The sequence below is a fragment of the Ostrea edulis genome, chromosome 1 (genome assembly GCF_947568905.1).
Source record: "Ostrea edulis chromosome 1, xbOstEdul1.1, whole genome shotgun sequence".
NCBI classification, from domain to species: Eukaryota; Metazoa; Mollusca; class Bivalvia; order Ostreida; family Ostreidae; genus Ostrea; species Ostrea edulis.
Window position 1 is genome coordinate 47,085,391 of NC_079164.1, and position 24,523 is coordinate 47,109,913.

At 33.8% G+C, this 24,523-nt stretch overlaps 1 protein-coding gene across 3 annotated transcripts in view; it reads right to left on the reverse strand.

The window, feature by feature from the left end:
- The window catches only part of LOC125652373 (T-cell activation inhibitor, mitochondrial-like), a 40,023-nt gene that overhangs the window by 4,607 nt on the left and 10,893 nt on the right, over positions 1 to 24,523 (reverse strand). The window contains exons 1-5 of one of the 3 annotated variants that reach the window (XM_048881556.2): positions 14,156 to 14,241; positions 9,192 to 9,306; positions 8,776 to 8,893; positions 6,774 to 6,996; positions 1,563 to 1,786 (exon numbers count right to left, since the gene is read on the reverse strand). In XM_048881556.2, the coding sequence (XP_048737513.1) occupies positions 1,563 to 1,786; positions 6,774 to 6,996; positions 8,776 to 8,893; positions 9,192 to 9,306; positions 14,156 to 14,202 (727 nt within the window). In that variant the 5' untranslated portion in view covers positions 14,203 to 14,241. Of the gene's footprint in view, positions 1 to 1,562; positions 1,787 to 6,773; positions 6,997 to 8,775; positions 8,894 to 9,191; positions 9,307 to 14,137; positions 14,242 to 24,523 lie in introns of those variants that run through there. The other 2 variants (XM_048881535.2, XM_048881545.2) reach the window with 2 other exon arrangements.

Below are 24,523 nucleotides of genomic sequence, written 5' to 3' on the forward strand. Positions count from 1 at the left end.
ACAGCTTGTTGGTAGACAGAATTTGTGATGGACATCCAATAAGCTGCAGGAGTTTTCTGACCCTTTTGGTATAGGGTTTTTATGTAAAAAAAAAAAAAAAAAAAAAATAAAAATTGGGTAAACAAAAGTCATCTATCTGCTGCCATGAATTTAGAATTCAAATTCTGGGGCAGAACAAGTAATGTTCTAGAAACATATATGCTCCAGTGTGACAACTTCACATTTAGAATGTCTGTAGTGATAGTGAAAAATAGGAGTTATCTACTTGTCAGGGGCAAATCACAATACTAACTTTAATCTCTCAAGATACAGAGCAGACATTTCCATAAAACCATTCATTTGAGTCATAACCTTTGACCTTGTGACTTGAAAACCAATGAAGGTCATCTACTATTTTGGGAGTAGAGGTGCACCACATCAAATGGTTCATAAGATATTGAGTGGACAACATTTTTTATTATATGATTGAATAATTCCTAGCTCTCTAATTGGCTGAGATCCAACAATGTAGAAATCATACTACGTTATGTTTACCTGCACGTGACCTTCAAGGTGAACATAAGGAATTATTTTTTCCACATAGGAACAAAAATAGGTCGGGAACTTCCAATTTGACGCGATTGATTATACTTATTTTTGCCGTCCAATGAAATTCCGCGTTTCTCACTGGCTTCGGCTAAGATTTCAGCAGGTTTGTTTTCCGGTCGTCACATTAACAATCTTGAAGGGTTTTTTAATCATTTAATCATATAATAAAACAATTATTGCTGTTTTTGAGGTCAATATGATGATTTAGCCACCTTCGAAGTACAATATTCACCTCGCCCTTCGAACTCGGTGAATATTGTACTCCCCAGGTGTCTAAACCATCGTATTGACCTCAAAAACAGCAATAATTGTATAATGTCTAGAATAATTTGACCTTTCACCTTGTAACCTCAAAATCAATAGGGGTTATCTACTCCTTAGTATGTAGCAGTGTATCAAGTTTCATTTCTGTCATGAAAAGGGTTCTCATGATATTGAGCAGTCAATATCTTACTATGTCCAGTTTGACCCTTGACCTCATTACCTCAAAATCAATACAGGTTATCTACTTCTTAGGGGGAACCAGCATGCTAAGTTTGATGTCTTTCAATGTCCAGAGTAGTTTGAACCTTGACCTTTGAACTCAAAATAAATAGGGGTCATCTACTCTCTTAGGGAAACTAGTTTCATGTCTGTCAAGATAATGAATGGACAACAATTGGTCTACCAACCGACCAACAAGTGCAAACCAATATACCCCCACTTTCAAAGGGACATGGGAACATAAGAGTAGAGAAATTACTCTTAACTACTGCTGTGATGTAAATTAAATTGCAGGACTTTTATACATATAGCATTACAATTCTCTGGTCATCAATCACAAATTTCCTGGACCAGTGAGACCCTCATTAACATTATACACAGAATGTTAATCAAAAGTAAACACAAGTACATAAAAAATCTTTATATGTAAACAAATGGAGATCACTACATCTTATGATTTGTATGAGTACTGTACTCTGTGTAATACTTACCAGAGAGGTACTTTTTGACAAATGCTAGGTGATTCTCAGCGACCTTTTCCAGTGACGTCAGACAAGCTGTATACCGACGAGGCCCCCAATTTGTGTGCCATCGAACTGCCCTTAACCCCACCATTTCTTTGAGCCTTCCAGTGATATACTCAACATCCTTCTCAAACTCTAAAGATTCTTCTGTGTTTGCTCTAGAGATCTGGGAATTGGTTTTTATCCATGATCTGTATTGTAAGTCATTTTTACAACATTTGAGTATGTGTACTTGTACTTCGAAATAAAATTTTACTCCACATAATTTCTTTTTATAGCATCTTTGGAATATTTATTCTACCTTACTTAAACCAGTGCCTTAAACAGCTGTGACCCTTTATTTTCTGTATAAGAATTTTTACTAGCCTACTATGTTTTTGTGGATTTCTGAAAAATACAGTTTTGTCAATACATTATTTTGTGGATATTTAGACTTGTGTTGTGGATACATTATTTTGTGGATATTTAGACTGGTGTTGTGGATACATTATTTTGTGGATATTTAGACTGGTGTTGTGGATACATTATTTTGTGGATATTTAGACATATGTTGTGGACACATTATTTTGTGGATATTTAGACTTGTGTTTGGATATTTAGACTTGTGTTGTTGATATTTAGACTTGTGTTGTGGATACATTATTTTGTGGATATTTAGACTTGTGTTGTGGATACATTATTTTATGGATATTTAGACGTGTTGTCAATACATTATTTTGTGGATATTTAGACTTGTGTTGTGGATACATTATTTTGTGGATATTTAGACTTGTGTTTGGATATTTAGACTTGTGTTGTTGATATTTAGACTTGTGTTGTGGATACATTATTTTGTGGATATTTAGACTTGTGTTGTCGATACATTATTTTATGGATATTTAGACTTGTGTTGTGGATATTTAGACTTGTGATGTGGATATTCAGACTTGTGTTGTGGATACATTATTTTGTGGATATTTAGACTTGTGTTGTCAATACATTATTTTGTGGATATTTAGACTTGTGTTGTGGATACATTATTTTGTGGATATTTAGACTTGTGTTGTGGATACATTATTTTGTGGATATTTAGACTTGTGTTGTGGATACATTATTTTGTGGATCAATATTTAGACTTGTGTTGTGGATACATTATTTTGTGGATATTTAGACTTGTGTTGTGGATACATTATTTTGTGGATATTTAGACTTGTGTTGTTGATAGATTATTTTGTGGATATTTAGACATGTGTTGTGGATACATTATTTTGTGGATATTTAGACTTGTGTTGTGGATACATTATTTTGTGGATATTTAGACTTGTGTTGTTGATACATTATTTTGTGGATATTTAGACTTGTGTTGTGGATATATTATTTTGTGGATATTTAGACTTGTGTTGTGGATACATTATTTTGTGGATATTTAGACTTGTGTTGTGGATACATTATTTTGTGGATATTTAGACTTGTGTTGTGGATACATTATTTTGTGGATATTTAGACTTGTGTTGTTGCTTGTATTTCATTGGACACTTGATTTGACACAATCACAAAAACAAAGAAAACTGGTGTTCAATGAATAAGAGGTCCAAGGGCCACAATGCTCACATGAGTCATCTTAGGTCTACTATTCTTCTGAGGATTTCTACCTTCTTTAAGCCTATGACAAATTTTGACCCCATATTATGCCCCCATGAGATATTGATTTTTACCTAACTTTAATGCACACAATATGGGGATGTTATATATGACCAACATGTCCTTCTGTGACTGAGAAGATTTTTAAAAAAGATTTTTCAACCCTCCCCCTTCACTATACATATGTGTGATGGAAAATTTTATCCCTAATTTTAGCCCCAACTTAACCCAAGAGTCCATGAAAAACAAGAGGCTCCAAGGCCTTCTCAGCCACCTAAGTATTAATTAAAAGTATCACTAACCTCTAATGTTACAAAATCTATAATAATATTCCTGTTCTGCATATCTAAGTTAAAATCTTATATTCAGCAGCAATATAAAACAAGATGGTTTCTTTTTAAAAATGCAAATGCCCCAAACCTGCTCATGCTGATGAAAGATTTTACATAATATATATTATATCAACACCATATGACTATTTTGGACCTGCCCTAGAGTCAGAAGAAGCTTGGGGTTGTCAAATTCAAAATTTTGGTAAATCCCTTTCTGCTTTCCCAAATGATAAAGACATCTAATCACTGACCATTTTGAATCCACTCTGGTATCAACACCCCTGCTCTTGGTATCTCCAAATTTACAATTTTGGTTAAGGACTACTGCTCCTTTTAAATATTCATTCAGTTTCAATTTCGTATCAATAGCATATCATTTAACTCTTTTACACATGAACACCAAATCCCAAGTTTGGCCCCACCCTAGAGTCAGAAACCTTACAAACCTGAAATTTACAACTCTAGTAGAAGCCCTTCTGCTCTACTTGACTATACATTTAGTTTTTCTTACAGATGTGCAATTGAAGAAAAGATTTTTGAAAATTTGTCAATTTTTGCCCCACCTCTAAAGTCTTGGGGTGCAGGAGTCCTGGAATTTGCAATGCATGTACCCCTTGTCCCAAAGATTCTCCGTACCAAAATTTGAAAAGAATTGGAAGGGTGGTTATCAAGAGGAAGTTAAAAATGTTCAATTGCTAACACACACACACATTTAATCACTATGACCATTTTGGTCCCAACCTGATACTAAAAACCCCACCCTTTAGATCATGAAATGTACTTCTGTAAAGGACTATCTGCTCCCTCTACATATCAGAAGATGTTATCTAAATATTTTATAAAAAAAATAATGTACCAAGTTTGGTCCTGCCCTGAAGTCAGAACCTCTACCCCTGGGATCATGAAATTAACAATTTTGGGGTAAAGAACTTCCTGCTCTATATGACCTATGCATTTTGTTTTTCTTAAAGATGTGCAATTGTAGAGAGGAATATTGTTGAAAACTGTTCAATTTGGGTCAGTTTTTGCCCTACCAGTAAGGTCCCGTTCAATTTGGGTCAGTTTTTGCCCCACCAGTAAGGTCCCGGAGGTTCAGGAGTCCTGAAATTCCCAATTTGTCCTAAAGATGCTTCATACCAAATTTGAAAAGAATTGGAATGGTAATTATTAAGAAGTTAAATATGTTCAATTGTTAACACATGATGAACATCGGACGACGACAGACAAAGACCAATAGCAACAAGTCACCCGAATGACTCAGGCGACCTAAATAATAATAAATAAAATTTATATAGCGCCTTATATAAAACAAATTACTCTAGGGCGCTTTACAACGGTAGCGATGAGGAAAGCAACAATAAAAAAACCCAGCAATTAAATGGAATTAAATGACAGTATGACATAAAATCTTGCATCTAAGGCCAAAAAAAATTAATCAATAGTTTCTCAGGCCAAAAATTTCAAAATTCAATGTGGCAGGCAGGTTCTTTCTTTTTTTTTAAGCCAAAGTTATCTTTTTTCCTTGTCAGTCAACAAAATAATATCAACCGATTCTTACTTTTTTGTAGTCTAATATCAATTATAATACTTACTCAACTTAAAATAGTATTATTCCAATCATTTTATAAAAAGTTAATCCATAGAATACTGTTGAACAAAAAATATATTGTATATTAAATAAAAACGTCTTTTTATTAGCATATATGAAAAGGGGAATAACTCAATTTTCTTTTTCAACTCGGAAAAATAGAAAATTGAGTTATTTCCCTTTTCAATATGGCAATAAAATTGATCAATGCGGCAGTGTTTAACCTGATGCGGCGGTGCCTGAGAAACTATTGATTAATTTTTTTTGGCCTTAAAATGCTACCATATTTTCACTATTTCTTAATCATCTCCCTTTTGAAAAGGGTGTGACCCTTGATTTGAACAACTTTAAATGCCTTTTGCTCAAGGATGTTTTATGGCAAGTTTGGTTAAAATTGGCCCTGTGGTTCTGGAGAAGAAGTCGAAAATGTTAAAAGTTTATGGACAGACAGATATCGAACAAAATGTGATCAGAAAAGCTCACTTGAACTTTCAGCTCAGGTGAGCTAAAAATGACGAAACCATAGTATAAAGAAAACATGTGACATATGTCAGATTTCCAAGAGATGAACAGAATATAGAAACCAATTACGAATCCACTCAACAATGTAAGCAATCCCAATGAGTTCACTCAACAATGTAAGCAATTACAATGAGTCTACTCATCAATGTAAGCAATCACAATGAGTCTACTCATCAATGTAAGCAATCACAATGAGTTCACTCAACAATGTAAGCAATCACAATGAGTTCACTCATCACTGTAAGCAATCCCAATGTGTCTACTCATCAATGTAAACAATCACAATGAGTCTACTCATCACTGTAAGCAATCCCAATGTGTCTACTCATCAATGTAAACAATCCCAAAGTGTCTACTCATCAATGTAAGCAATCCCAATGTGTCTACTCATCAATGTAAACAATCCCAATGTGTCTACTCATCAATGTAAACAATCACAATGTGTCTACTCATCAATGTAAGCAATCACAATGAGTCTACTCATCAATGTAAACAATCCCAATGTGTCTACTCATCACTGTAAACAATCACAATGTGTCTACTCATCAATGTAAGCAATCACAATGAGTCTACTCATCAATGTAAGCAATCACAATGAGTCTACTCATCAATGTAAACAATCCCAATGTGTCTACTCATCACTGTAAACAATCACAATGTGTCTACTCATCACTGTAAACAATCACAATGAGTCTACTCACCAATGTAAGCAATCACAATGTGTCTACTCATCAATGTAAACAATCACAATGTGTCTACTCATCAATGTAAGCAATCCCAATGTGTCTACTCATCAATGTAAACAATCCCAAAGTGTCTACTCATCAATGTAAACAATCACAATGAGTCTACTCATCAATGTAAGCAATCACAATGAGTTCATTCATCAATGTAAACAATCCCAATATGTCTACTCATCAATGTAAGCAATCACAATGAGTCTACTCATCAATGTAAACAATCACAATGAGTCTACTCATCAATGTAAACAATCCCAAAGAGTCTACTCATCAATGTAAACAATCCCAATGTGTCTACTCATCAATGTAAACAATCCCAATGAGTTCACTCAACAATGAAAGTAACTGAGAAATGTAATTTGCTCATAGAACTTACAACAAATTAAGTTTTTGTACTTTTCTGTAGTACTCTTCTCCACCTTTACGTCTGGCAAATATGTCTCCAAAGTCAGGTCCATGGTGTACCCTATGCCTGGTAGATGGAGAAACGTCAGGAATTGTGTTGATGTAGTCCAGTGGCAACTGACAGGAGCTTAGTACTGTTGTAACTGTATCCCGGATATTTGGTGATGCCAGGTGAATCTTTACATGACTTGGATCTGCAAAAGCAAATTTTAGATTTTATTTTGTCATCACTAATGGAATGAAAGTTTCATTGACTTTGATATCAAATGGTGTAAAGATCATATAATCAATTTCCAGAACCATACCTCTGTAAGTTTAAGCATTGTGCTACCAGTATGTACACTGAGTGGCCAAAAGTATTGCAACAAACATGGTTGACTTCATCACAATTTTACTCGTTTCAAATTTTATTTTTTAATGCTAACGCGTAACAAAGTAAGCTGGGGTCATGATGTCAGGTATGCGAATTAACTAGGGTACGAATTATATAGGGGACCGTTTGTACTTCAAAGTAGCAGATGATTTCCGGTAAGGTATCGAATGAAAACAATGTCGAAGAATGAGAAAGAATTGTCAAAGGACCTAAAGAAACGGATTGTAATTCTAAATTCAAAGGGATTTAATGACAACAAAATTAGTAAATCATTGGGAATCCATCGAGGCACTATTGGAAGAGTTTTGAAAAAATTCCGTCAAAAAGAAAGTGTTGAAAACGATCCCCAGAGTGGAAGGCCCCGAGTTATAGATGAGAGGGGTGATCGGAAATGGCTGCAGTGACAAGAATTTGGAATGGCCTCTCTCAAACATATATCCGTCGCTTCCATGCTTCAATATATTCAAGACTACGACAAGTTATTATTCAGAAAGGCTTTGCAACAAAATACTTTTAAAAAATGGTAAATAGATAATGTTTATTTCATTTAAGGTGAGTCCTTAGTCCTGAATTTTTGGGGTTTAGGTAGCATTTTTTTGTTTGGAATCAATAGATTAACATTCAGAGTAATGAAAAAAGGCAAATTAGTTAAGGATTTCCATATTAATTTTCATTACAGTCACCACTGAAGTCATGTACTCCTATGTAGATTTTTATGAAATTCATTGGAAACAGTTATCTGTTGTTATTTTAAAATGAAAAAAAAAATTAATAATTTAAATTGCATTTATTTATCAGGAAACATGTCAATAACTAAAACACATGTCATTTTCAATATGTTCATCAAGTTTTAGTATAAGAAGTGCAAAATTATTGAATTAGCCTTATTCTCCAAAATGTTAAAAAACAAACTAATATGGACACAACTTCCTTATAGCATGGTTTACATATCATTTTTTCTGTTTATATTAGTAGATGTACATCTGTTATAGTTATTTATGAAAAAAAATCCATACCTTTCCTTAATAATTTCAAATCTATAGCTTCCAGAGTATGTATACCCCCATAAAAAACCTAAGTCTGGCACCATACAGCTGAGCTATTCAAAACCACTGATGGATTAAAATTTTATGTAATTACATGAAAAGACACAGATAATAATTCCTTATCACCTTGGTAAAATGTTTGTGAAAAATATAGGAAATCTATTGCATAATGGACTTGATAAATAATTTAATGAAAACAGAGTTATTGTCCTTGGATTCAATATTTTGAAACACATTATTGACTATTCAAATATAACTAAGACTTTTGAAATATTTTATGGCTAACAAGATTTTTTACAATAACTATTGAAAAAGACTCCAACAAAATTTATGTTCCAGTCATTAAATCATTGACTTTGGAAAATCTTATGACGTCACCGGAGTGTGGAACTACGTTAAAGTTGGTTTTTTCCATGCAGCTGTTATTTACATTGTAATGATGTCAGCCATGTTTGTTGCAATACTTTTGGCCACTCAGTGTACTTCAAACAAATGCTTGTATTAAATTTCATTAGTGAAATAAATCAAATTAATCAGACATGTCTATACGTTACTCAAATTATCTGCATCTTTCTTTGCAAAAAATGTGAGATTGGTTGGAGGAACTTTCTCCTGTTTTCTGAGGGCAAATATATACTGGTGAAGTTTCTTCAGGGAATCTTCATTGATAGACTAAAACAAATACATACATGTACTAAAATTTCCTCACGTAATCTTCATTGATGAACTAGACCAAATATATTAAAGTTAAAATCTCTAAACTTCAATTGAAAAGATTTTAACTGCATGTTCACTGTTCATTAGTCTTGAAGTACCATTCATCCTATCCATTGTCTTTATAACTCTATATAAATTTTCGCAACTTCTTAGGACTTGAAAAATCATGGGAATAAACATTTCATACAGTAAATTGTATTCATTTTAGAAAAAGTTTGTTTGTAGCAAATGTTAAAAAAAACACTGTTTATACCCTTTCTTTGGGGTGCTGCCCAAACAGATCTGGGTGTACAGTGAAGTAGAAAGGTCTCAGAGCAGTCGCTGCCTCACCCACACTCAACCATCGACAAAATCCTGGAACCCTGTCCCTGTAATATAAGTGCACTTGCAGGGAAAATCAGTTTCTATGTGAAATATTGTGAATCATGAATGTGCTATTCCAAGAACACACAACCAAATAGAATCTAATAGCATATTGATAGCAGTGCCTTCTTGCTGACTGAGTAGATGAGCACAGGGACACATACAAGTCAAAAACCATATTTCCAGTCAATTTGCAATCTACAGTACCACAAAGATACAATCTTATACCCAAGTGGATCTCTAGTTCTCTCCAGAAAAATCTGGTTCAGAATGGGTCCATTTTGAGTCAACTCTAGGTTAGCATGAAAACTAATTCTGGGAGCACTTTTCAAATGTGCTTTGTTCATCCATGCATGAAGCATCTGATGGGATTTGCTTTCCCTCCTAGTCTATGGTATACTCCTTATACTGAAGATCCATGGTATCAGTCTATGACAAATCCCGGGAGCCCGATGCCCGGGACCTGGTAAAATTGGAAGAGGGCATGTAAAAATTGTATACATAAATCTCCTTATTTTTCATAACAATGTACTTTTGTTTTTGATTTGGATGATCAATTCATTCATCAGATGTTTCATTTTCATTCGTGAATAACGTAACATATCAAATTAAATATCATCTATTGCATAAATATACTTAAAGTATTTGTCTATTTTATTCTTTCAAAGTGAAGCATAAAATTTTAATGACATTACCATATATACTCGCCTATAAGTCGGATTTTTGGGAGTCAATTTTTGGTCCAAAACTCTATGTCCGACTTATAGGCACGTCCTAAGAAGATTGGTATTTTTCTGGGCCGGGCGGCGAAATGTAGTGTTTTTTAAACAACTCTGACGATTATCATGGACTACCATAAAAATGACTATTGTTCACAAATATCTAGACATATTGTATTGTTTGTGTATTTTAAAATCATGTATAAAGTACAAGTATTTACATATTTTTATCTAGTTAAAAATTATTTACATACCGATAACTAATACTTTCAATTCAACTAATCTATCGTTTACCGGTAAAATTGAATTACGAACCCGATTTAATATTGAAATATTCATATGTATACCGGCTGAAATATATTTCATAACAGACTGAATATTGTTAACAGATAATTTAGATCATCATTCTTGACTCTTAAAAACTTTATTGTTGATACAATGAATTATACCGGAATCCCACAATAACAGTTTGCGCGAGGTGGTTGCCACTAAGTAAACATGGTGTCAGGTACTGGTAATTAGGAGACCATAATTGCTTAGGTAACAAGGGATCATTGCCCATAATAGAACAAGGGTTGCGTTTAAACCCCAATAGATATGGCTTGGATATTGAGCAGATCATAATTATTAATTTCTCGAAATATTTGTTGAAACATAGGTAAAAACACTAGAACATTGACTTGAAATTGTCAACCGAATCTGACAAAAATTTGTACCGACTTATAAGCGGGTCAATGGCAAATTCCTACAAAATAACCTTAAAAAATACAACCGACTTATAGGCGGACCGACTTATAGGCGAGTATATACGGTATTCTGCCATGATTTCCAAGAAACTCTTTTGTATTGGAGACAAAAAAAGTGTACAGATTGGAAAAAAAAAAGGTGACATTAGATGGTCTCGGAAAAGTGAATTTCCTTGGCATTGAAAAGCAAATAAGAATAAAATTACTTAATAAAATTCTAGGCATGTAAATATTTGTTTGGGCTAGTATAATTAGTGGATACGTGGGTTTGTATTCAGGCAACAATCGATTATGAAAAATGGAATCGATAATCGAAATCCACGAGCCAAAAACATTCAACAATCGATTGTCGCAGACAATCATTTCATCACTAGTTTAGCGCAGAAGGAATTTCATAGATGATGTATATTTTTATGTGATTCTAACTTACCATACTTAACCGAATTATGATTATCACTTGGGACAGTCACACGCCAAAGACACATCTTTGATGCTCTGCTTTTCATCAATTAAATTCTGTGTTTCATTATCATCAGTTAAATCAGTGAACCTCGCCATTACGTAAACAAATCAGCAGACCAAGAATCATGTAACTTGCGTATAACAGCTTTAACACGAATAAAATAAAAATAAGTAAACTTCATCTTATATAATTGATTCTAGAAAATGATTAACAAATAATTTTTTTATGTTCTTGCTGTCCCTACGTTGAAGAATTAATTGAATTTCATCTTCCGTTGCTGTCGCAAAATGTGCACCCGCCATTTCTCTTTATCCAAACGGCATGAAAAGATAACTCCAGTTAGCGCCATATGACGTCATCAGTGATATTTTAGGCCCATTTTGGGTCCGAATTTCGGCCCTTTCCCCTCCTAAAAATTGCCAATTTTTTCCCAATTTAGCTTGCATTTTTCCCAATAATAAAATTATGAAAGGAAAACGTATTTGAAAAAAAATTAGCATTCGATGTGAATTATATACGTAAGACTTAACAAAGAGTTATGGGAATGATTTGGATAGAATAGTTGAAAATTTTAGAAGGTTAAAGAAAATTAGATGTGTAAAATAAAGATACCGGGGTAATATAATGTTTGATATGAATTTAAATCTTATTTATGATCAAATTAATTTTTCCCAATTTGACTGAAATGTCGACAATTTTTCCCAATTCGAAAGCCACAGGACCCTCGTAAAAAATCACTGGTCATCAGTCAACAGTCTTTTTTAACAGTCGATTTTAACAGTTCCTGGTCCAACAGTCGCCAGAACAGTCGAAATGTTGGACTTTTTTTGCAAAGGAGTTATAAAGGAACTGTTTTATAGGGGTATAACTATGCAAAATATTTTTACTTTACTGTGCAACGTAAATCTTCACCGTGAAACGTAAATTATAGAAAACATATGACGTTACAATCAAATGATGTCGCAGCAGTGCGAGACAGAAAAATCTCACATTATCACCAATGTGAGATCGACTTTACCCATGTGAGATTTTTCTTTCTCACATTATCACCAGTGTGAGATCGACTTTACCCATGTGAGACAGCCATGTGAGATTTTTCTGTCTCACACTGCTGCGACGTCATTTGATTGCGACGTAATATATTTTCTATGATTTACGTTACACAGTGAAGATTTACGTTACACGGTGAAGCAAAAATATTTTTCATTGTTATCTTTAAATTTTAATGTATATAGCTTTCTGTTGGACAACCTTGGGTTTTTTAGTTTACACTTACAGTGTAAACCATTTTCGGATACGCTCTTTCTGCCTATCTAATTAGTTTTTGCATCGAAGTTCAAATGAGGATTTTGATAATTTAGAATTTTCTCAAAGCTCCTAAATTTATGCACTAAACTGTAGGTAAAATGTGAGAAAAATAATCCTTCATTATTAACTCGTGTGGGGTAGGGAAATTCCACCTCTGGAACAAGATTCGCTGTCTAGGACTCGGCAAAGCCTCGTCCTAGACTGCGAATCTTGTCCCCTCGGTGGAATTTCCCTATCCCACACTGGTACTAATGAAGGATTCTATTAGTCTCACACTGCTGCGACGTCATTTGATTGTGACGTCATATATTTTCTATGATTTACGTTACACGGTGAAGGTTTACGTTACACGGTGAAGTAAAAATATTTTGCATCGTTATCTTTAAATTTTGATGTATATAGCTTTATGTTGGACAACCTTTGGTTTCTTAGTTTACACTTACAGTGTAAACCATTTTCTGGTATGGTCTTTCAGCCTATCTAATTAGTTTTTGCATCGAAGTTCAAATGAGGATTTTGATAATTTAGAATTTTCACAAAGCTCCTAAATTTATGCACTAAATTGTAGGTAAAATGTGAGAAAAATAATCCTTCACTATTTACTCATATGGGATAGGGAAATTCCACCTCTGATACAAGATTCGCTGTCTAGGACTCGGCAAAGCCTCGTCCTAGACTGCGAATCTTGTCCCCTCGGCGGAATTTCCCTATCCCACACTCGTACTAAGGAAGGATTCTATTAATCTCACATGGCTGTCTCACATGGGTAAAATCGATCTCACACTGGTGATAATTTGAGAAATATTTATTCTCGCTAGAGAGGGATAATCGCGTTTTCGCGAGAATAGCTCACTGTAGGGGAAGTGTTCCCAACTTGTGTATCAATCTCTACCCAGAGTTATCGTTCCTTACACTCACTTACACCTCTGTTAACGTCTCAATATAAGCAATGTTATTCCACAAGTAAATCCACTTTTTTTTTTTTTTACAGCTAATAAAACTAAGAACTATTTTATAAAATATCAGGAAAATGTAGGACAAGCAACTATTTGTAGATTTTTTCCATTACTATATATTCTTCATGTACCTATGTATAGGCCTGGTGCAATAGAACTACCCAATATCCACGTTTCAACCCAAATCAATGCTTTTTGTGTCACAAAAAGACTTCACATCTCATCTGCTCAATATTTATTAATTTATGTTATTTTTGTGACTGAAGTCAAAACCATACTTTATTTGAGCATGCGTGCCATTTTACAAAAATCTTGTAAAACCCTTGAGACATTGACAGAGGTGTAAGTGAGAGCTAGGAACGATAACTCTGGGTAGAGATTGCTTGTGTGTAGGCCTATTATTCATTTAAACCAAATATTTCGGTTTAACAGTATCAACGGAGTACCAGATTTTTTTATGCTTATATAGAAAACATGTCATTGAATGACAAATATTCTAATAATTTGTTCCACTGCAAATACTTGAAACAGCTTTTAGAGGTTGAGTTTAATTTGTAGCTTGAAATCCATATTTTTGTGGTTAAATTCGGGATTTCATGAGAATTGATCGCAAGCCAGCATTGTTCTAACCTTTATAAACATACCAACTGATCAATTTATACCATGATAACGTAGAAATGTTGGGCAGCGGACGACGTAGGGCACTCATGTCACCATTGTTTCACACTCAGATACCAGTTTGTTTATTATGCGAACCAGTTTAATAATGAATAATTCGTTCGATTAATGTCAGCTGTTTCAAGTTTGTAGAAAAAATAAATAATATTGATGTCTTCCGTTAAATGTAAACATATTATTAATCTGATTGGATTGTAATCAAAGGACTGACCATTCTAACATGTAGAACTATCTAAGAAAATAATGTGTCTAAATCTCCCTTTTCGCATTAAAACAAATCAAAGTACTGAAAATACTAAAAAGCGGTAAGCTTGACTTCATGTTTTTGTTTGCTTTGTTGTTTTTCGCCACATTTAAAAAATTTTCAGTTATATGGTGGCACCCAGTTTTTATTGGTGGAAGAGAGAAACCAGAAACATTGTACCTGGGAAGAGACCACCCACCTTCCGAAAATAAACTGGGAATCTTTCTCACCCACCGGCGCGAGCGAGATTCGAACTTGCGCCGACTAGAGGATGGGAAACGCTATCCTGAAACTGTTAACCAAGTTGAAATGTAAATTGTATATTGATAAACACAAGTCATTATAGTAAATTTTGTCCCCACCCGGCAAGGAGAAACCTACCCCTAGGATCGTGAAAATTACAATTTTAGTTTTTAAAACAATATTTATTCGTAAATAATTCGATAATAATGTTTACAAACAATGTCTTTTACATGTAATAGATTGAGAAACAAGCCAAAAGGCTTATATCAATCTCGTTCTAAGAAATTAAGAAAATTAAGAATTCTAAAGAAATTACAATTTTGGTAAAGGGGCTATTTGTTCCTTTTAAATATCTATTTAGTCTGAATTTAGTATCAATAGCATTAAAGAAGATGCTATTGATTTGTTTTATACATAAACACTATATACCACGTTTTAAGTTTCGCCCCATCCTGGAGTCAGGACCTCTCTCACGAAGATCATGATATTTACAATTTTGATAAAGGCCTTCCTGCTATACACGACTATGCAATCAATTTTTCTTACAGACGTGAGGTTGTTAGAAAAGATTTTTGAAAATTGGTAAGCTTTTGGCAAGGCTTGAAATTTGAAAAGAATCCTAATGGTAATTATCGAAAGTTAAGTGTTCAATTGTTGACGCACGACGTACGCTGACCAAATGCAATAGAAATGAATGGAAACTTTCATAGCTGATAAATAACTTCCTATACTGTGTTCTAGTTTAATATTGCATGATATATTTTTAGATTACAACTAAAATGAAACTAATCTATAGTTTGATACATTTGCCATCCAAGAAAGAAAAGTACATTAAACAAACAACTGAACATAAAAGAAAAATCACATGTATCAAGTAGCAAGTGCCACAGATGTTCATGTCAAAACAATGTCACAATGTCACAGATGTCAAAACAATGTCACAATGTCACAGATGTCAAAACAATGAAGGGCTGTGAAACACTTGACACATCTTTCCAGAAATTATTTAGATGTACAAAAGTATGCATCTTTATGACTTGTACTAGAAAGTTCAGTGCATAATTACCGGTAGCAATTGAAATATGAAAGTAGAGTTAATTTTTTTTTTGTAATTGATAATGAGGTTGATTTCAATTCAAAATCAGATTGGAGAGAACGTGAATCCAAACAAGCCAGAGAGAATGTGAATCCAAACAAGCCAGAGAGAATGTGAATCTAAACAAGCCAGAGAGAATGTGAATCTAAACAAGCCAGAGAGAATGTGAATCTAAACAAGCCAGAGAGAATGTGAATCCAAACAAGTCAGAGAGAATGTGAATCTAAACAAGCCAGAGAGAATGTGAATCCAAACAAGCCAGAGAGAATGTGAATCCAAACAAGTCAGAGAGAATGTGAATCCAAACAAGTCAGAGAGAATGTGAATCCAAACAAGCCAGAGAGAATGTGAATCCAAACAAGTCAGAGAGAATGTGAATCCAAACAAGCCAGAGAGAATGTGAATCCAAACAAGTCAGAGAGAATGTGAATCCAAACAAGTCAGAGAGAATGTGAATCCAAACAAGTCAGAGAGAATGTGAATCCAAACAAGCAAGTCAGAGAGAATGTGAATCCAAACAAGCCAGAGAGAATGTGAATCCAAACAAGCCAGAGAGAATGTGAATCCAAACAAGCCAGAGAGAATGTGAATCCAAACAAGTCAGAGAGAATGTGAATCCAAACACACTAGAGAAATACATACACGATGTACAATTGAAAGCAAAATTTAAGAAGTTATTCTGAAAATGTTCATTATACATGTGTAAAATTCACAACTTCAAAAGTAAATTCATCTCATCAACATGAGTGGAAATAACTCATTTGTTAACACGAAAATTGTACAGTTTATGTTACAATTGCAAGGGGATATACCAACAACATTTAAAAGCATATACTGTAAAATTCAACAACAAAAAAGTTCACATGGCACACAAAAACACAATTATTATCTACATACATCATATTTCAATCATCTACGATTTTCATAACAACATGAATGATAACACACATATGTCTTCAAATCGGACATATGTACAGCGTATTGAATTGCACTCATTAATATGTGTGTTTCACAATTTCTAACATTTTCTTAAAAAGCTGTAATTTTTCATCATGTAATGATTTCAGTCACATTAAACAAGGCTATCTTGTATATAAGTTTTGATTTGTCACATTTTTTCTATATATCAGACTTATTACAAATTCTCATCAAGTTCAAATATTTTTCCAAAAATATGGTTCAATTTTCTACTTTGAATCTCACATTTATTCTTTGAAGTGCTTTAAAACTCAGCCTATTAATATATACCATATTTTTCTTCAATTTTTCAATATCTTTGATTTCTTTTTCTACAGCATGAAAGGTGAGGATAACGAACAGTGATCAATGTCATAACTCCTATAAGAAATACAAAATAGAGAGTTGGGCAAGCACGGACCCCTGGACATACCAGAGGTGGGATCAAGTGCTTAGGAGGAGTAAGCATTCCCTGTCGACCAGTCACACCCGCCGTGAGTCCTATATCTGATCCGGTAAACGTAATCCGTAACCAAAATCGGTGTGCCAAGAACGGTTTAGCAATCGGTATGAAACAAATCAGACATGCAGCATTTGACCAAATGATAGGTTATATTGGCAAATTATATTGTTATAACAACCATATAATTTGCGAAGTGCTGACTTTAAACGAGACTGTTGAAACCCCTTCACCATCAACTTGTTTGTCAGTAGCCTGCTTCAATTTAAAAACTGCGTATTGAATCAGTTGAGAGATATAAACATCATATGCAGGTGATAATAGAATATTGCTACCGTACATAAATATGGGAAGTTTACGATAGAGAAGCTGAAATTATCTCGTTTGTCATAAAGTTGAGTTGTTAGTTTGCCATTAATATCAATTTTCAATAAAATATCTAAGTATGAAGCAGAAATGGACGTCTCTGTGGTGTCGTTTATTTTGAGTTCACAGGGATATATCGAATCCACATATGAATGAAAATTATCATTGTTAATAGATATATTAACATATTGACATACATGTATATCTAAATGTCGCATTGAAGGCTACAGCACGATATTTTTTTCTTCTCGCGTAAAAGTTCATGAATTTTGAATAAATTCTGCTTCATAAGAATATAAAAACAGGTCAGCTAACAAAGAAGCACAATTCATGCCCATGGGAATTCCAACAGATTGTTGAAAAACTGATCACCAAAGACTACGGAGATATTGTCAATGAGGAACTCCAGCATATTTTAATTTCAACTTCAGTGTACCTGTGCGTGGAAACAGAGTGGTGTTTAACAAAGTAATTTTTTGGATGACTAATCACTAGATATGAATATTTTCGTTTTCCATTTTTGTTAAAGAAGCAATTGTCTATAATGTCAAAAAGTCTAGTCTTTGATTCATCGTGAGGATACAGGTAATCATTGGTCTTGTAAAGTATTGAAAAGTTATACGTTCTGATGTTGTTAATTTGAGAAAAGCTTTACGATTTCAAGTTTACTAAAAGTTCTTTAGAATTGTTTAGAATCCACATTTGATTTACACCACATCTACCATATGTAGTAGCACAGTATGTTTGAAGCTTCTCCTTCACAGCTGTTAATATTTTTTGTAAGGAGCAAAGATAGAGGCTTGGTAGAACACTTACTAGATCCAGCAAGGTATATTATGTTAATGACACGTAATACATATACCACTTTACATCTGTATCCAAATTTGAAAAATAAAAATTATTCACAAAGCCTACCACTGATGGGGATGGGGGTGTTATAGTACAAGTCTACTTTGCCAAGCCCGATTTTCTTAAATCGCAGAATCGTTCTCTTCAATACCTTGCCCATTTCAGTAGTACTTCCTACCAATCAGTAAAAGAGGGGAGGCGCCACTAGGTTGGTATACACGTGTATTTATTTTCCCATAGAAAATAATATGGTACAGTATATGATTATACTAGTTAGTATAATAAGTCACTTTGACAGAAACTTGCACAATACATTAAACACATTTTTCTAAACTTTTCTTATCTCGAAATACATGGCCATAAATACATTGTTTATTTTGTTACAAAATTAAAGTTATGGATCTCGTATACCATTGTGAATGATTTGAGCGAATACATGAAATAAAATGAGTTATCCCACAGACATATTGTGCTTATTGCTGTCTTCAATCATTGTTTGCCCTTTTACTTCATGTTGTCATCATTTAATAGTTTGTTTATTGTTTATAATACATGTATCCTTACAGAAAACTCATTTCTTGTCTTTATCTATTCTATTCATATTGTAAATTTGTCATTTCCTCTTGTGCTTTTTGTTTTTGCTTATATCATTCATAATGTCAATCAGCTGTTTGTCTACATGTTATAGATAAGTAATGCTATGTGTCTGCATGGTCTGTAGTTTCTGATTGGGGGAAGGGCAGAGTACGATAAACTTACTCTATATATTTATGAAATATAGACTCGAGGATCAAGCCAACCGTCACAGTGAACATGCCGTTCACTGTGACGGTTGGCTTGCCATATACCATCGTCGGACGATGCATGTGTATATAAAATTTAATACGCTTTACCCGTAAAACAGCAAAACTAACTTAGCGAAAACTGATTATCCCTGTCAATATCAATATCAATCACATATTGGTGGAACTTGCATTAGCAAACTCTTTATAAAATTCTCTCTCTCTCTCTCTCTCTCTCTCTCTCTCTCTCTCTCTCTCTCTCTCTCAGTTTATAAAGAACCTTTAATCCTTTTCCTATCTTAATATTTGTGTTATACATGTTTTCTTAAAACATTTGTACAAATGCATGTATAGAGTTAAATTCCTGAAAAAATAATTTATGAAGCCACCAATATGTGATTGATAATGACGGATAATCAGTTTTCATTAAGTTAGTTTTGCAGTTTTACGGGTAAAGCGTATTTTTTACATACACATGCATCGTCCGATGATGGTATATGGAAATCTACCATTGTATTGAATGTATGGTTTAGTAATGTAAAATGAGAAGCTTTTGAAATATGTGACAAGTCGGTCACCTTCTAGCATCCTCGTAAAATTCACATTATCAAAGAGATGGGTGGTCCTTCTATTTGATAATGTGAATATTAATCGGATGCTAGAAGATAGCCATTACTTATCGTTCCCACTACGCTCCACTAATGTGATACGATCTCGCTGAGATTATCCTAAGTCTGACATTCCGATAAGACGATTTATGACTTTCACTTTGAATTCCTGGAATCTTATTTTTAGACGGGTTTTTTCTGAAGAACATATATTTCAGTAATATTTTACACAAGTATTTAATTATTTCAAACTCTTTTTAACCTCAAAGCAGGCACATTAATGTGTAATCTTAGTGATTAAGTAATTTTTGTCTTGCAAGACATTTCCTTTTATATTTATGTACACTAAAAACGGTTCTCTATTAGGTTCCTCTTGTTTTTGTACAACATAAATGTTTTTGTTAGTCATTATTATATATTCCTGTGCCATTGAGAGATTTTGAGAAAAAGAAAATGGTTCTTGTATTAGAATACACCAGGACGGCAATGAAATTAAGTATCTCCGAAGTAAATTTTTGAGATAAAAATAAAATGTTAACGAAAGTCTCCAAGATAAATCATTCTACTATTGAGATTTTATAAATCTATTTCAAATAAAATTAAAGAAAGTCTACCACTGTCTAACGTTACACAGGCGCACGCCGAATACGTCGGTTTCAGAAGACCGGCGAGTTTTTTGCCGCTTTATGAAACCTAGCTAACAATATTAACCTTGATGGTGTAAGTGAAATATTGAATATGCCAATATGCGAGGAAGAAATGATAAAGGCTGTTAAGGATTTAAAGTCTAATAATGATTGTGTAGAGAATCAAATTGTCAATGAGTATATTAAGCACTCTGCCAGTAAACTTGGGCAGGTTGATGTCCAGTTTTTTAACATTGTTTTTGATACAGGTATTTTGCCTGATGTCTATCTTCAGGAGATCCAAAAAAAATACAGACCTATTACTATTGTTAGCAGCCTGGGTAAATTGTTTACTTCTATACACTAGGTTGTCAAATTATTCCAGTGAGGTAACCTTAATATATGAAAATCAAGCTGGTTTTAGAAAAGGCTATTCTACTATAGACCATATTTTTGTACTCAAGATGTTAATTGACTACTTTATGTGTAATAGAAAAAAGAAACTTTTTTGTGTTTTCGTTGATTTTGAAAAAGCTTTTGATAAGGTTTGGAGAGATGGTCTGTGGCATAAGATGCTAATGAATAATATTACAGATAAAATGTACACCGTAATCTATAATATGTATCAAGACATTAAGTCATGAATTGTCCATGACAATAAATTTTCAGATTACTTTATGTATAATAACGGCTTTCGTCAAGGCGAGAACTTGTCACCATTTTTATTTTTATTGTATTTGAATGATGTAGGGAAATTTTTCGTAATGGATAATGTCACAGGTTTAGAAGTAATGATGTTAGGAATACACTGAGCATTTACTTCAAATTTTTTATTCTGTTATACGCGGATAATATAGTGTTGATTTGTTGATTTCGGAGAAGATGGGTTTCAAACATTTCTAAATATTTTTAGTGAGTATTGTAAATTATGGAAACTAATGGTAAATGCTGAAAAAAAGTAGTTGTATTTTTAAAAGGAAGGGTACCAAATTATAATTTTAAATATGATTCCCATGATGTAGAGGTAGTTGATGCACTGTTGTATCTAGGTATGATTTTCAATAGAAACGGTGGTTTTGTAAGCACTATTAAGAGCAATGCTCAGAGAGGATTAAAGGCTTTTTATGAGATTTTAAAGATGGGAATATTACATAAACTATCGGTAAGCTGTCAGTACGGTCTTTATTATATCATTGTGAAGCCGATTTTATTGTATGGGTGTGAAGTTGGTAATTATGAATGTTTAGAAAGGGTTCATTTAAAGTTTTGCAAATTATTATTGAATTTAAAACTTTCAACACCAAGTTATATGATATGTGGTGAATTGGGAGCGTATCCACTTTATGTTGATGTACAATCAAGGATCCTCAATTATTGGTGCAAGGTTGCTTTCGCAGGAGATGATACATTTTCAAATATTATGTACGCATTTTGTAAATGCAAATTCATACAAGATTCTTGCTTTTCTAAGTGGTGATGGGACTCTTTCCCAATACGTAAAGACGGAAACGCCAGTCATGGACATCGTACATATAAAACACCAAGCATAAATGATGTCACGTTTGATTCACCTTTACCTTACGTCAACAGACAATCAGGTCCACATCATATTCGCACTCTACTCTGTTTCATTGAGAGTTTTACATACGATATTTCAAGAAACCACAGCTAGTCTATACTTGGGTTTTTTAACACATGAACATAGACTGAACTCTATGATTATGGATGTTGCCTATCACAGGCTCTTTAAACCAGCACGGGCTGGCGATATTCCTTCCAAATCGTGCTGTCAGTTCCTTAAACTCTTACAAACAAAGGAATAGATGCCGTCAACATAAGCAACATTCTTCGTCATAGAAAAGTTCAGTCGTTTATTCCAACTTATTTCAAGTTCAAGTCTACACCCAGAACTTCCTACAAATATACTTCTACTCTTGCATCCAAACTTTTCAATTATAAACAAACTTTGCAGTGCCTACATATACATGTAGACCATCTAATACTTAATCCACCTAGGCGTTCTTGTTCTTCGTCTTCTTTCAACTATAGCCCAGCTGGACATGCCATTAATGGTCATGTTGATATAGTTGAAAATGAGGACCTCAAATCATTATTCTAAAAGGCCCTAAATACAAAGAACCTCGGTCATTCAATTGGCGACAGAACTTTATTTCTTTTATGAATTCTGTCGAGGATTATGCTAGACGATGGGCTAAATATGAAAAAGAAGAACTTGATACATTGTCAGGATGAATTAAAAGAATAAGAGGAATACATTTTTATTAAAATCCCGCATTAGACATATAAAAAAATACCTACCATCTACCCTTGTGTGTTTAGTAAACCAGAAGTGATGAAATAATTAGATAGGCTACATGAGGAATATGTTTTGGTTCCAGCTGACAAAGCTTGTAACAACATTGTCTTTGTAAGGCTCATTATTACAACTGTATTTTAAACGAACTTGGCATTAATTCCACTTTTGGTAATCATATTTATACCCCAACTGCCCTTTCAAAAGATAAAATTCTTCAAAAACCATGCCTCAGTGTTAGACACATTTAACTTCCCAGTCAATGGGTCGGATGATTATAAGTTACCGTACCTATACTGGATTCCTAAACTTCATAAAAACCCTTACAAAGATATATTGCTGGATCCAATAAATGTTCTACCAAACCCCTATATTTGCTTCTCACGAAAATATTAACAGCTGTGAAGGAGAAACTTCAAACGTACTGTACTACTACATATGCCAGATGTGATGTAAATCAAATGAGGATTTTCAAAAATTCTAAAGAACTTTTAGGCAATTTGAAATCACAAAACTTTTCTCAAATCAACAACATCAAAACGTATAACTTTTCAACTCTTTACCTGACCATTCCTCATGATAAATTAAAGACTAGACTTTTTGACATCATAGACAGTTGCTTTTTTAACGAAAATGGAAAACGCGAATATATAGTGATCAGTCATCCCAAAAAATAACTTTGTTAAACACCACTGTGATTCAACGAACAAGTACACTGAAGTTGAAATAAAAAATATGCTGGAGTTCCTCATTGACAATATTGTCGTGGTCTTTGATGATCAAGGATTCCAACAGTCTGTTGGAATCCCCATGAGCACGAATTGTGTTCCTTTGTTAGCTGACCTGTTTTTATATTCCTATGAAGCAGAATTTTTTCAAAAACTTCTACGTGAGAAGAAAAAATCTCTTGCTGTGGCCTTCAATCTGACATTTAGATATATCGACGACGTATTATCTATTAACAATGATAATCTTCATTGATATGTCGATTCGATGAATCCCAGTGAACTCGAAATAAAAGACACCACAGAGACGTTCACTTCTGCTTCATACTTAGATATTTTATTGAAAATAGATATCAATGGCAAACTAACAACTCAACTTTATGACAAACGGGATGATTTCAACTTCTCCACCGTCAAATTCCCATATTTATGTAGCAATATTCCATTATCACCTGAATATGGTGTTTATATCTCTCAATTGATTCGATACGCAAGAGCTTGTTCTGCGTATGATCAGTTTTTAAATCGAAGCAGGCTACTGACAAATAATTTGATGGTGCATGCGTTCCAACAGTCTCGTTTAAGATCAGCATTTCGCAAATTATATGGTCGTTATAACGATCTAGTTTGCCAACACAACCTATCATTGGGTCAAATGCTGTCTGACATGTTTCATGCCGATTGTTAGGCGGTTCTTGGCACACTGATTTTGACTACGGATAACTCCGTTTACCTGATCAAGATACAGTCCCTGAAATGTTCTTCTTTCCCACTTGAACGGTGCGCGAACGGTGAACGCACGGTGAGCGAACGGTGAACGAACGCAGAGTGAACGGTGAACGCAATTTGGTGAATGGTGAGCGAACGCAGAGCGCAAAGTGAACGGTGAACGAACGCTGAGCGCACGCTGAACGCAAAATGATCTATTTACTCGGAATGTTTCGGATTTTCCCTGGGATTTTACTTATTTCATAATCAAGTAATATAATACATGTACATGTATATTTCATCAATTAATGAAAAATTAAATAAACAGGAATCGTGATGCAGGATATTTTACAGTTCTGGATATATTCAATGTA